We start from the raw sequence: 13,015 nt of genomic DNA, 5'->3' as shown, positions 1-13,015 counted from the left end.
CAGACACAGTGGTATGCCCAGTCTGCGTCTTGCTCAAGAAATTGCTTATTTTCTGTTTTGGTCTTTTCTGTGTGTTTACTTTTCTTTGCTTGCAATGATGTGGTGGCTTGTGTCTCGCCCTGGATGTTTATAGACACATGTCTGCTCATGCACAGAGCACCCACAGCTATCCTCCTACCTCTCCACCCTGGTTTCCTACCCCCCAGGCGGAGGAGGGTGACAAAGCATGACTGTTAAGACCATCTGAGGAAGCCAACAAAGCCCCAAGTGTCTGCCTGCATAGCAAGAGTGAGCCAAGCCCAGCTAGACCGTTGAGGTTCCCTCATCTGTCCCTCTGCTCCAACCTTGACGCTAACCCTGAGAGCTCTGACAGGGTGAACATGAGAGAGGCAAGCCCATCAAAGGCTCAGGCCACTCTGGGTGGCAGTGGGTACCATCTGGGCTCAGACCAACTCACCTGCAGGTCAAAAAACTTGCTGTACCTCCGGTAGATGGTCTGGGACGTGGAGTCCGACCAGGTCACGTTGATGATGTATACCTGTGGGGAAAAGGTAAGAGCAGTGAGTGAGTGACCAAGCCTGGGCTTCAAGCTGTGCTAGGCATCACTTAACCAGACTGTGGCTGCTCCATGGCCAGGACCATTCTTTTTCTCATCTCTGTCCCCACAGCCTAGCACAATGTCAGGTACTATTATGGACGCACCACATATGTGTCTAAACACACACACACATGAGAAGCATTCAATAAAATGCTAAGGATGGTTATCTTAGGCAGGTAGGATTACAAGTGATTTTAATTTTCTTCTTTTCATTTACATGTATTTTATACGATGAACATAAAATGGGAGTTGTTAAAAAAATTTAAGTAACTAATTTCCACTGGTTCTCAAACTTCAAAGTGAATGAGATTCTGCAAAGGACCTTCCAAAATTGCAGATGCCAGAGCCCCAGACTCTGAAATTCTGCAGAAGTAGACCTGAGTTTGGGCTACTTATTTTTTAAAGACTTTATTTTTATAGGGCAGCTTAGGTTCACAGCAAAATTGAGCAGAAAGCACAGGCAGTTCCCATACGCCTCCTGCCCGCACACAGGCATGGCCTCGCCCATTAGCAATCCCCCCACCAGAGGGGTACATTTGTTAAGACGAGGCATCTATATTTTTAACAAGCCTATTCCAGGTTATTTTGCCACAGTTGATCCTCAGAACTCACTCTGAAAAATCCTTCAGGAGACCACAAGCATTACAGAGATGTGTGGTTCCTCTCAGTATCCCTAAGGCTGAACTCAGGGCCTAGCATAGAGCAGGTACTCAGGAGTTATTTCGCTCCGTTGACCAAGCAAACCGACCCTCTGGGTGAGAGGCAGATTCGCAGGAGAGACATCAGCACATGGGAGATTTGTAAACTTTTCTGAAATGAAGGCATTTCAGGCCCCTCTTCCCAATGTCACCCCAGTTCCCAGGGCTCAATCAGGCTCTCCGAGTCTGCTATCGCAGGCCACTCTGTAAGCCTCCCTGGCCCAGGAGGCCGGTGGGACTGCTGGCTGGAGAAGGAGAGGAAGCCCTCTGCCCACACGACCTGGCCTACTGTTCCCACTGTTTCTGTCTCTTTTACCTGAACCCACATCAAAGACACGTCCTCCCAGGAGAGGCCTCGGTTAGAGGGAGGAGTCCCCGCACACAAGCTCAGGGCTATTCTGCTGAACTTCCCCTCTGGTGCCTGCTATGCCTCTCTGGGGTTAAGAGACAGCACTGAGACAGGGGGAGACCTCTGCCTCCCTTCCTCCCTCAGAAGAGACTGAGTGGCTGTGGTCCACAGCGGTGGTTCCCTTGCCAGGATGCCCATCCGAATCACCTGGGAAGCTTCATAAAAGTTCAGATTCCTGGGCCTCTGCCTAGCAATTCTGATTCAGTAGGTCTAGGGGATTCCGCCAGTGAGAACAAAATGGCCAGAAAAGCCAGAGGTCTCAGCCACTGTGAGAAGGAAGGAATGTTAGCAAAGAGAAGCAGCCTTTGGACACCTCAGCATCAGACCGGCCGACTTCACCAGATGCTGGAGCAGGGCTGTCTTAGTCTGCTCGGGTGGCCATAACAAAATACCATAGACGGGGTGGCTTAAACCATAAACATTTATTTCCCACAGTTATGGAGGCTGGAAGTCCAAGATCAAGGTTCCTGGGGAGAACCTGCTTCCTGACTTGCAGATGGCCGCCTTCTTGCTGTGTCCTCACGTGGTGGAGCAAGAAGGCTCTAGTCTCTTCTTCTGATAAGGGCACCAATCTCAGCACTGGGGCTCCACCCTCATGACCTCATCTAAACCTAATTACCTCCCAAAGGCCCCACCTCAAATACCATCACACTGGGGGTCAGGATGTCAGCACACGAGTCTGGAGGGACACAAACATAGTCCATAGCAAGCATGTGTGGTATCATGTTTGGCTGCTCAGTTAACAGCCAAGGAAATGAGCTCAGGATCCAGTCCCTTCCTCCCTCCGATTTCTAAGTCACAGCATTGGCCTCGTGCAGTGTGGAGTGTTTGTTCTGAAATGCACCCAAGAGAGGGCCATAAAGCAAAACAAACAGAGCTGAGTGTTGCCACCCCGAGATGGGGTATTTATGACATGTTTTACGTGATCCTGACAAGAAAGAACATAAAGTAAAAGGCCATCTCCATCCTCACAAGCCCAAAGTAAACTATTGACTATTCTTATAATAAATAGATAGGGACCTGCTGTGCTTTATATCATGTGTAAACATATACCTCATACAATAAGTTATAGAAACCATTTAGGTAAAGGTTACTACATGCCAGCGCAGTGTAAAGTATTCATACGCATTAGCTCATTTAATCTTCAGCCCAATGAGGTAGCTACCATTATTATCCCCAGTTTGAACCCGAGGTTCAGAGAAGCTAAGTAACTTGGCCAAGGTCACACAGTTAATAGAATACAGAGCAAAGGACTTGAAAGTCTAGCTGAGTCCAATCCCCACACTCTTAGCCACACTGGGCTATCTCCCTACACGTGAATTTAGGAGTGTGGATATTTAAACCAAACAACTTGATCAGGACTGATGACATCTTTTTTGATAAAGCTTAGGGTGGTCTGAGGAGTCTGTACACTCCTTGCTTAGGGGATGAGCCCAGAGGAACATGGGGGAGCCACGTCAATTCTGAGAGCCCAAGACCAAGAAGAGACAGAACTTGGGGCCCAGACAGAAGTCAACGGTTAGGAATCTGCAAAAGCAGACGAACGCAGAGGAAATCCTCATACACAATTGGCTTCACGGACTGTGGCAGGATGCTCTGAGATTTTCACAGGGGTTATAACCCAGCCCATCACCCCTGCTGACTCTCAGCTCCTTGATTCCCAAATCCTGCTGGCTACATCCCCCCTCCCACCTGCATCTCCCCATCCTGCAGGTCCCAGGAGGGGAGCAGATGCTGTGCACGACCAGGTGCTGCCTGCCTGACCCCTGCCCAGCAGATGCACTGTAAGGAGGCCCCACGTAACCCTGCTCTCCGGCGAGAGAGCCTGCACTCGCCAGCAGGCCATTAGACAGCAGCCTTTCTCCCCGGCCAACCAAGCGGGGCCCAGAGGAAGAGCTTAACTGCGGCTTAACATGACCCATGCTCCATCCTCTAGTAATTAGGGGCTTCTCTTCACCTCCCAGGAAGAATTAATCACAGGCTCACAGCCTCTGGCAGCTGGGAGGCCTCTCCTTTTGAAGAAGAACCTAGGACCCAGGATGGTGATTCGCCAAGAAAGAGGCATGGATTCTGGAGTCTGCCACACCTGGGTTCACCCTCAGGACCTTCCTTATGGAGACCTCAGTTTGTGAGACCTCAGCCCAGCCTCTCAGGCCCTCAGGCTCCTCTTCTATTCAAGGGGCACAGCCTTCAGGGCTGCCGGACCTGATGTGTTATCCTGGTTATCATCGCAGGTGTGCTCACCCTGTGAGTGACAGGGCCGGGACAGGAACCCAGACCTCTCAATCCCCAGTCTAGGACTAACCAGCCTGGCCAGGGCATGCTCCTTTTGGAAAAGTCCCTTCTCTTTTACTCTTCAAAATAATTGAAAAGTCATAGGGAGTCATCAGTGTCTAACCCTTGACCCGAAACCACACCTAAGACACGCCTTCTGGGGAAATAGCCGGAGGGCAGAGTGATGGAGAGCTGCTCCTGTGACCCATGTCAGCCACAGCCACCCAGCCAGGACATGGCCACGCTTCCCCTCAAAGCGTATTTCTTTCCTTGTTGGGCAACGGATTACTCCTGCTGGCATCTTGCACCCCACTTCCCATGGCCTGAGTGAGCATGAAGGTGACTCAGGTGTGGGGGTAGGGAAGTGAACCCCCATTCCCAGGTTCTCCCAAACCTCTGGGATTTGCCAGAGGCCCCCCAACCCAGCCTTCCCTTCTGGATGAACAGTCTAAATTCTGAGGAAATGATCAGAGACCTTCCTGGAGATAAGCCCAGAGATCCAAAGACAGTCTCCAGGCCCCTGTCTCTCATCTGGGTGGGAGGCTCATCTGCCTTCTTCCAAACCTTGAACACCCTAGATTATCGCTCCAGATGAGCAATGGATACACAAAATTCCAGCCCAACCTACACTCCCCTGCTCCTGCCATCAGTTTCTCAAGCCTCTCTGAGCTGGCCCAGCCGGCCCTGGAAACCCCAGCGATAAACCGCAGAGAAAGAGCAGGTGGAGGGGAAGGGGGACAGGGCAGAGGTCAGCTGAGAAAGCCAGCTCTGTTTACGGCGCCTGCGTCAGGGGCCCAGATAAACTCTCCTCTGGCCGCAGGAGTGACCAAGATAACATTACGCAGCAGCTGGGTCTCCAGAAAGGTTTGCAATTAAACATCCTGCTTCCACACACTTTACTTGGGGTTATATTTCCCGGGTGGAGTTTCCCTTTCTTCTGGATTTAAAAAAAACCCATGGATTCTATTTCCCCTGTCTCTGGCCATTTCAGGCAGACGGCAGGCTGTCTAGGGAGCCCTACTACAGACCAGCAACTGCGTCCAGCGGCCCCCAGAGAGGAAGCCCCAGCATCTCATGTTCACCTGCCACACTCACCCTCAGACACGACCATGGAAACGCTCACCAGACACCCAGCGTGATGCCTTGGTCCGACCAGCCCACCCACTCTGAGGCCATCTTGGGCCGCCTTCCGTCTGCTCAGCTCATTAGGCCCAGAAATGTCTGAGATTTCCGAGACGTCCACGCCTTCCAAGCCCTGCTCCTTTCAACAAGAAAATGGCCTTGATGCAAATCAGACCCACAGCTCAACACCAGAGAGCTGAGAACACAACCCAGCCCAGTTCCTGTGGAGGGATGTCCATGATCAAACCAGGGCTGCAAACAATTAAGGACCCAAAGTTACAGCCCAACCATTCCTAGAAGGCCTAGGACCTGCTCCGTGTTTAATTACAAAGTGCCATTAAGTGCCTGTTGCTCCCTTTGCTTAAGAAAAGTACAGTTAGAGGCAAGGAGTTAGGAACTGTGGAGGCAATCGTATATCTTCGTGGCACTGTGGCTCAGTTTACTAAGGAAGGCCTTATTTTCCCTGGACCCCTGCCAGCTGCCCCTGGCCCCAGGCCAAATGGAAACTCAATGACAATCTTCCTTCATTTGCTCACACCACCATGGGTGGCATCAGCTGGCTAAGACAAGAGCCACTGCTTACAGTTGCACAAGTTGTTCACTGCCCAAAGACTGCCTGGCCAAGGGGCCAAGTAGGGTCTGAAATCTAACCTATACACTTCAGGCCAAGCTGTGCACCCTGGCTCGGGGCTGCAGGCACGCACAGAAAGGAACACCTTATTCTAAGGCATACACAGTGGTTCCAGCCAGGACACAGCACTTTGTTCCCCTGGGTGTGTTGTAACTGCTTTCTAGGACCCTGGAGGTCATATTATCTCCTCAGAACCCAGCTCTTCAACTTGCCTAAATCTTCTGGACAGAGGGATGCTTAACATGTGGAATTGAATGCCAAAGATATGGCCCCAGAAGTCTGAATGAACACAGTCCAACAGCCAGGAAAGGGGAGTTTACGTTTGGGGACGTGACTGCTGTCCTGGCTTCCTGCTGGAGAAGTTCATTGTCCCAAGTGCTTCCCCAAGAAGAGGATGCCAGCCCTTCTAAGGTACCAATCAGCTCTAACCTGCTATTCAGAAGGCCTCATGCACTGAGTCCTGTTACGGGGAGGGAAGGGGGAAAACACAAGTTCCAGATTAGACGAGGCTGATCCTCAAGATCCAGACCAGCCGGCAGGGCAGAGGACCCAGGGCTGCCGCTCCCAGTGCAAGCGACTACACCTAATGCTGGGCCGACGCCCCTTCTCCTCCCTGCTGGGGCCCACTGACACACTGGTATGCAGTGAAGGCCCTGGTGTGAAAGACTCATCTTGACAACACTTGGCTGCACCCGGATAGAAAGCCCCCCAGACTCCAACACCTCCCTGGGCCCACTAGCCTCGCAGGTCTGTGCCCATCTCTTGTGGAGTTCATAGTCTGTTTTTCACAATTAGCCAGTTATTATATCTGCCTTTGTTTGCTAATTGCTGCCTCAGAACAACCCAGTACTAGATGCATGCTGTGTCCCTGTCTATTTAACATGGTGATAATGTCCCTCCCAGGTCTCCCTATTGGCAGCAACCATCTTTCCCGTCTCCCTTGAGAGTCCACTGGCCTCCAGTCTGCTGGGCACACTGAAAGAATAACTGGCTGGCTGATCTAAGGAGCGAAAATCCACGAGGTTTGAAGCACCAAAGAGGTCTCTAGGAGCAACACTTAGGGACTGCCCCCACCCCCAAAAGCACATCCCCAGTGGCCAAGGGACAGAATACAAAAACATCTGGCTCAGGGGCCTGCCCAGTGGCATAGAGGTTGGGTTAGCACGCTCTGCTTCAGTGGCCCCTGGTTCATGGGTTCAGATCCTGATCATGGACCTGCACACTGCTCATCAGCCATGCTGTGGTGGCGTCCCACATGCAAAATAGAGGACGATCAGCACAGATGTTAGCTCAGCAACAATCTTCCTCACCAAAAAAAAAAAAAAAAAAAAGAGGCTCAGGGCAAGGGTCTTTGCCAACTCAAAACCCTGCCACGAAAATCAAGTTTGATAGCCTGCGGCCAATCGGCTAAAGTTTCTGAGCACCCTCAGGGTGTAGCCCTATTAAAATTCTGACCCTCTTCAGGGGTGGGCGTTTGTTTTTGGAGTTGGGGGGTGGTGACACTGCAAATCTGGGGAACAACCACTACTTAGAAGCCTGGACTTAGAGGGCGACCTCCACCCCAGCATGCACATGCAGGTTGACTATTAGGTTCATGACCAGGTGGTGCAACCTTTCCAGTCCTCAGGCCACCGTACTGCAGGCTTCCTCTGGACCTCGTGTTCATGGAGCAGTCACAGTAAATGCAGCAGAGGTAAACCGTGGAAAGGCTGAGGGACGGGGGTGTGTGCTGGCAGAGTGCCCCTCCCAGGACCACTGGCCCCCTAGTCACCTCCATACACAGACGCCGCCGCTGCAGACCTGCACCAGGTGGCCCTCAACTGGGAAAATGGGCTTTTGAAAGGGACTCAGAGGGGAGGATAATCAGCAGGCTCCTAAACCATATCAAACACTTTTGAGAGTGTTCAGCGGGGACCCATCACACTCAGTGCCTGCCATTGTTTGTACGAATCAGGCCTCGACTGTTTATTTAATTCGGAGGGCACTGGGTAGGCAAGAGGGTCTGGAGGAAGCCCCATTCATTACTCTGTAGATGCGGATAACAGTGGTCGCCTCACTGTTGGGCTGTTGTGAGGATTCGGTGAGCTCGCCCGGTATCTCCCCATTAGAAAGGAGGCTCCCGGAAGAGAGAGTACAGCATCCTAAGGCTCGCATGACACTTGACACCTAGGGGGCACTCACTTAATGTCCCCTAAGTAAGTGAAGGGACAAAGCAACCAGCAGATGCCGAGTGAGTGCTTACCTGGTGCCTGGTTGTGTGACAAGCTAAAGATGGGGCAAAGACCCCGACCTCAGGCCCTCACAGCTCACCTGCGACAGCCAGACTCACACTAACAAATCCAGCAGGGAAACAGTGCAAGACGGAGAGATGGAATGCCAAACAGTGAGGCTCAGAAGGGACCAAAGGCTGTGTTGGCATCACGGAGGAGGAAGACGGCTTTGAAAGCATTTGATGAATTTAAATTTTAGTTCCAACACTTTGCTGTGTGGGCCTGGTCAAGTGTCTTGGTCTCTTTGAGTTAGGGTTTCCTTAGCTGCAAAGCGTGGTTTGTAAACCCCAGCTGGAAGCCTATAACGAGAAGTTCCCATTAAATGTGATGACACACCCGGGGTGCTCAGGACAGGGCCTCACACGGTGAGTGCCCAATGAACACTGGCTATTTAGACACCCAGGAAGAGGGAGGGGTGGACCCGCTTCTTTCCATTTGCCATGAGACGTGGATCTTGACACCAGGAATAGGAGTAGGAGGGAAGCAGGAAGCAGGAAACAGGGACACAGACACACACACACACACACACACACACACACACACACACACACACACAGAGCAGTGGTAGAACCACTACTAATAACAAGCCCAGCCTGGGAAAGTAGAAGAGCAAAAATAACTCTGCAGCCCGGGGCCAGGAAAACAATGGCTGCGCTCAGGAGCACCCCGCTGAAAGGATGGATGACAGCGCAGCAGGCCCCTCGGGGTCGGAGGCTTTTTTTCCTTCTTTTCTCCTGTTTCCTGGAGGGGAAATGAGTGTATAAAGTAGGAGCTCCCAGGATTTACAAACCCTACCCGGACCTTAAAAGGTTCAGCTGTCCAAGCTGTGTCCTTACAGACCCCAGAACTAGGAGAGAAATGGCAGGAGTCTCAAACCTTGTTCTTATCTGCACAAACTGGTGGTTTCATTAGGAATAACAATAATAGCCACGCCCACTCATGGAGTGCTTCCTACATCCCAGGCCTGGCTAAGCACTTCATTCAGATTATTTTACTTAATCCTCACAATGATTCTGCAGGAGGGGATTCTTACCATTTCCAGTTCACAGTGAAGAGACCCAGGCCTCTCGAGAGGTAACTGGTCTACCTGAGGTCACCTGGTGGCATGTGATGGAGCTCAGGTTCAAACATGGCGTTGACTACACAGCCTAACCACTTCGTCCTCTTTAATCACTACGCCAGACTGCTTGGAACAAGGCACAGTCCCTGCCACCAGGATTTGCCCTCATGGTTCAATCCACTGCCCTGTCAACTGGTTGCCCCTTCTGTGCAGGTGATCTATCAGTCAGCCCGAGGCTGTCCACGCGGCCGGTGGGCAAAGAGCCCTTCGTGGGGACCAGCGCTCTACTTGGCATGGTTTAGAATCAGTCAGATCAGCTCCATGAAAAGTTGTTACTCCCTCTGAGCATCCATTCCCCATTCATCAAATGGGGTAGTAACACCTCCCTCACTGGGAAGATTGATGAGAACACAGGTCAAGAACAGCCCTGGTGTCCGGGACGCTGCAGCTGCTCAATAAATGTGACTTCCCTTCCCCATCTTCCCTTTCACCGGGCCTGGCACAGACTTTCACACTCTTAGAATTTTAGCCTCTTCCCTAGAAGTTTCTGGAGGCAACAATTAGCCCCAGGTCAAGAAAGGAACCCACTTTGGGTTTCCAGAGCTCTGGGTGTGGTCCCCACTGCACACTCTCCAGAGCACCTGAGGGCAAGTGGTTGAACCTTTGTACCTTCCTCCCTCCAACACTGCCACCACCCTCTGGTCCCCAGCCAGCTTATCAAGAGCAAACAGGTCTGACCCTGACCCCCTTGAACCAGCAGGTGCTCCAACGTAGAGGCCCAGCAGTGAGCAGTGGACATCTTAGGTAGAGCCCAGGAGCCCAGAGAGGGTGACAGTGTGCCCAGGCTGGGGGGAGGAGCTTACCCTACGATGGAAATTGGAGAAAAAAACTAGATGCACATTGACATTTGGGAGCTAGAGTCCCAGAAACCTTAAACCAACGTATCCTCTCCGGAACCATGAAAGGGAGCAGGCTCCTGGGCTTCCATGGGGCTTGGACGCCCACCGGATCTAGGAAAGGAGAATTCTTACTCCACACGTTCCCAAATCAGTGACTGACCCTGGCCTGCTGACCTGGACACACACATCCTGCGAACGTGCCCTGCTCCGTCGTCACACCCTGGAGAGCAAGGCAAAGGTTAACACACACAGCCTGGTTTCCTCTTCCTGGGAAACACAGCAGCCGGGCGAGGCCAGAGGCCAGCGGCCTCCTCCACACACAGCCCGCAGGGGAAATGACCCCGCCGTTTCCTCCCCACCATCTGACACACTCACACCTTCCTCTCTGCTGTGCTCAGCAAAGCCCAACTTTGACACAAGGCAAATTGCTGTCATTAGGAATTTTGTTGCATGGGGTAGACTAGAACAATCTTTTGGGGGAGCATTTTGGCAAATTTGCTTCCCTTTGACTAGCAATTTCACCTCCAAGAATTTATCCACACAAGTGTATGTCTATGTGTGTGTTATGTGTTTATGTATATAAAGATGTCCATTGTTACAGATGTTTGTAATAGCAAAAAATAAGGAATATTGAATGTCTATTGATTAAAAAAATGGTCAAATAAATTATGATTCATACACTTGTTAAAGATAAGGTGGATCTTTCTGTGTCACTACTGGAAAATGTCCACAGTAAATTAAGAAAAGAAAGAAACAGATTACAAAACAGTATGTATACAATATTATTAGATTTATTTTGTGGGAAGTTTGTGTATGTACATGTATATGTACATTTTAAAAAATCTGGAGGGACCGGCCCGGTGGCACAGCGGTTAAGTTTGCACGTTCCACTTCTTGGCGGCCCAGGGTTCGCCGGTTCGGATGCCGGGTGCGGACATGGCACCACTTGGCAAAAGCCATGCTGTGTTAGGTGTCCCACATACAAAGTAGAGGAAGATGGGCACGGATGTTAGCTCAGGGCCAGGCTTCCTCAGCAAAAAGAGGACTGGCAGCAGATGTTAGCTCAGGGCTAATCTTCCTCAAAAAAAAAAAAGCCTGGAAAAAATGTAACAAAATGATAACCGTGGTTATTTGGGTTAAGAGAAGGTGAAATGGGAACAGTTTCACTTTATACATTTCTGTATCATTTTATTTCTTTTGAAGATGTAAGGCTTTCATAATTTAAAACAATATTTCCATCTTAGAAAACAACTGTGTCCTCTTAGCCTGTCCTCTGGCTAATGTCAGCTCCTGGCTAGTCTGCTAACATCCAACATTTGCTCATTCTTGGCGAGCCATAGGGGATTTCAAGTTCAATGCTGAGCTCTTGAAGCCAAGGTCTACAACCCTGTCTACACATGTAATCACCTGGACTGCTTTAAAAACACTGCCTCCCAGGCTCTAGCACCTACCACTGAAATCAGAATCTCGGAAGGTGGGGTGGGCATTGGTGGTTTTCAGAGCTCCCCAGGTGAGTCTACGGGTTGTTACAGGTGGACCAATACCAAAAAGACCACTGGACTAGCTGAAAAAAATACTCTTTAAATAGAAAGCAAGATTATAGTGTAATTAGTACTATTAAGAGTCAGCCCTGCCTTCAAGAAGTCTAGTTAGGGAGTTTGTATTGGGTGCTTTATCTTAAAGTTCTGCCTCCAATTTTGGAATTCACCAGCTCAAGTGGGGGAAAGAAAACAAGGAGACCAGGATTCATTTGTTCTGAGCTGTGGCTGTGCCTTGGCTTTCTTTGGCATCCTGTGGCCGTCCCCACCTCCATGGGGCCTACATCAGTGACTGAGGGGTCAGAGTCCAGCCCTTCTTAGCTCCAGGAGAAACAGCTGAAAGAATTAGAGGTGCTGAGCCCAAAGAAGGCATTTAAGAGACATGGAACAGCTGGCTTCAAATATTTAAAGGACTATCAATAAGGAGGGGCTCAACTCCAATTGTACCCAAAGGAAGGCAGCAGAGAATGAGTGCAAATTATAGGAAAGCAGGTCTTTGCCCAATATCAGGAAGAACTTTCCAACCAGAGCCACCCACGGATGGAAGGGGCTGTCTTGCGAAGTAATGGGATCGTTAGGGCAGATGCGACCACAAGTCTGTGATGTCGCCGGACAATTCCTTCCTGCTCAGCCCTCCAGCTTCAAACTCTATGAGGCCAGAAACACTTAGAAAGTTTTAGCAAAATCCACCAGGAATGCAGCTCCTTTAACAAAAAGTTTCTCACTCTCAACCAATATAGCCCAAGGACCAGGCCCTGCACTAGGAGCTGGACACATCTGCCGGAAGCCTGAGAGCCTGCCCTCGTGGAACTGGCACGGGGAGCACCAGGCACACACATGGTCATTTCTGACGGTCCAACAAAATGAGGTGCAGTGACAGAAACTGACTTTGGGGGGGTCAGTTTAGACAGATGGTGAGGGAAGTCTTCTCTCAGGAGAGGACGTTCGAGCTGACACCCAAATGCAAGGAGCAAAGCACTGCTCACCAACCAGGGAGCTGGGTGGGACCTCAGTCTGACTCATACCAAAATTGGAAGGGAACCCTTATCTCATATCATACACAAAAAATTAACTCAAAATGGATCAAATACCTCAATGTGAGCAATAAAACTATAAAAGTCTTAGAAGAAAACATAGGCACAAATCTTCATGACCTTGGACTAGTCAACAGTTTCTAAGATATGACACCAAAAACACAGCAACCAAAAAAAAAAAAAGATAAATTGGACATCATCAAGATTAAAAACTTTTGTGCTTCAAAGGACACCAGCAAGAAAGTGAAAAGAAAATGTACAGAAAGGGAGAAAGTACGTGCAAATCATATATCTGAGAAGGGACTTGCATCTGGAATATATAAAGAACTCCTACAACTCAACAATAAAAAGATAAATAACTCAATTTAAAAATGGACAAAGGATCCGAATAGACTTTTCTCCAAAGAAGACATATAAATGGCCAAGAAGCACAAGAAGAGATGCTCAGCATCATTAGCCATCAGGGAAATGCAAATCAAAAC

The 13,015-nt window shown here is 50.1% G+C and overlaps 1 protein-coding gene across 4 annotated transcripts in view; it reads right to left on the bottom strand.

Annotated features, from left to right (window-relative positions):
* The window catches only part of SH3PXD2A (SH3 and PX domains 2A), a 245,920-nt gene that overhangs the window by 196,299 nt on the left and 36,606 nt on the right, over positions 1 to 13,015 (bottom strand). For all 4 annotated transcript variants that reach the window (XM_005602262.4, XM_001497905.5, XM_005602263.4 and 1 more), the window contains exon 2: positions 458 to 538. In XM_005602262.4, coding sequence (XP_005602319.1) covers positions 458 to 538 — 81 coding nt within the window. The remainder of the gene's footprint in view (positions 1 to 457; positions 539 to 13,015) is intronic.

Source organism: Equus caballus, chromosome 1 (genome assembly GCF_041296265.1).
Source record: "Equus caballus isolate H_3958 breed thoroughbred chromosome 1, TB-T2T, whole genome shotgun sequence".
Classification (NCBI taxonomy): domain Eukaryota; kingdom Metazoa; phylum Chordata; class Mammalia; order Perissodactyla; family Equidae; genus Equus; species Equus caballus.
The sequence above is the reverse complement of the archived record's forward strand: the minus strand, read 5'-3'. Positions and strand labels throughout refer to the sequence as shown.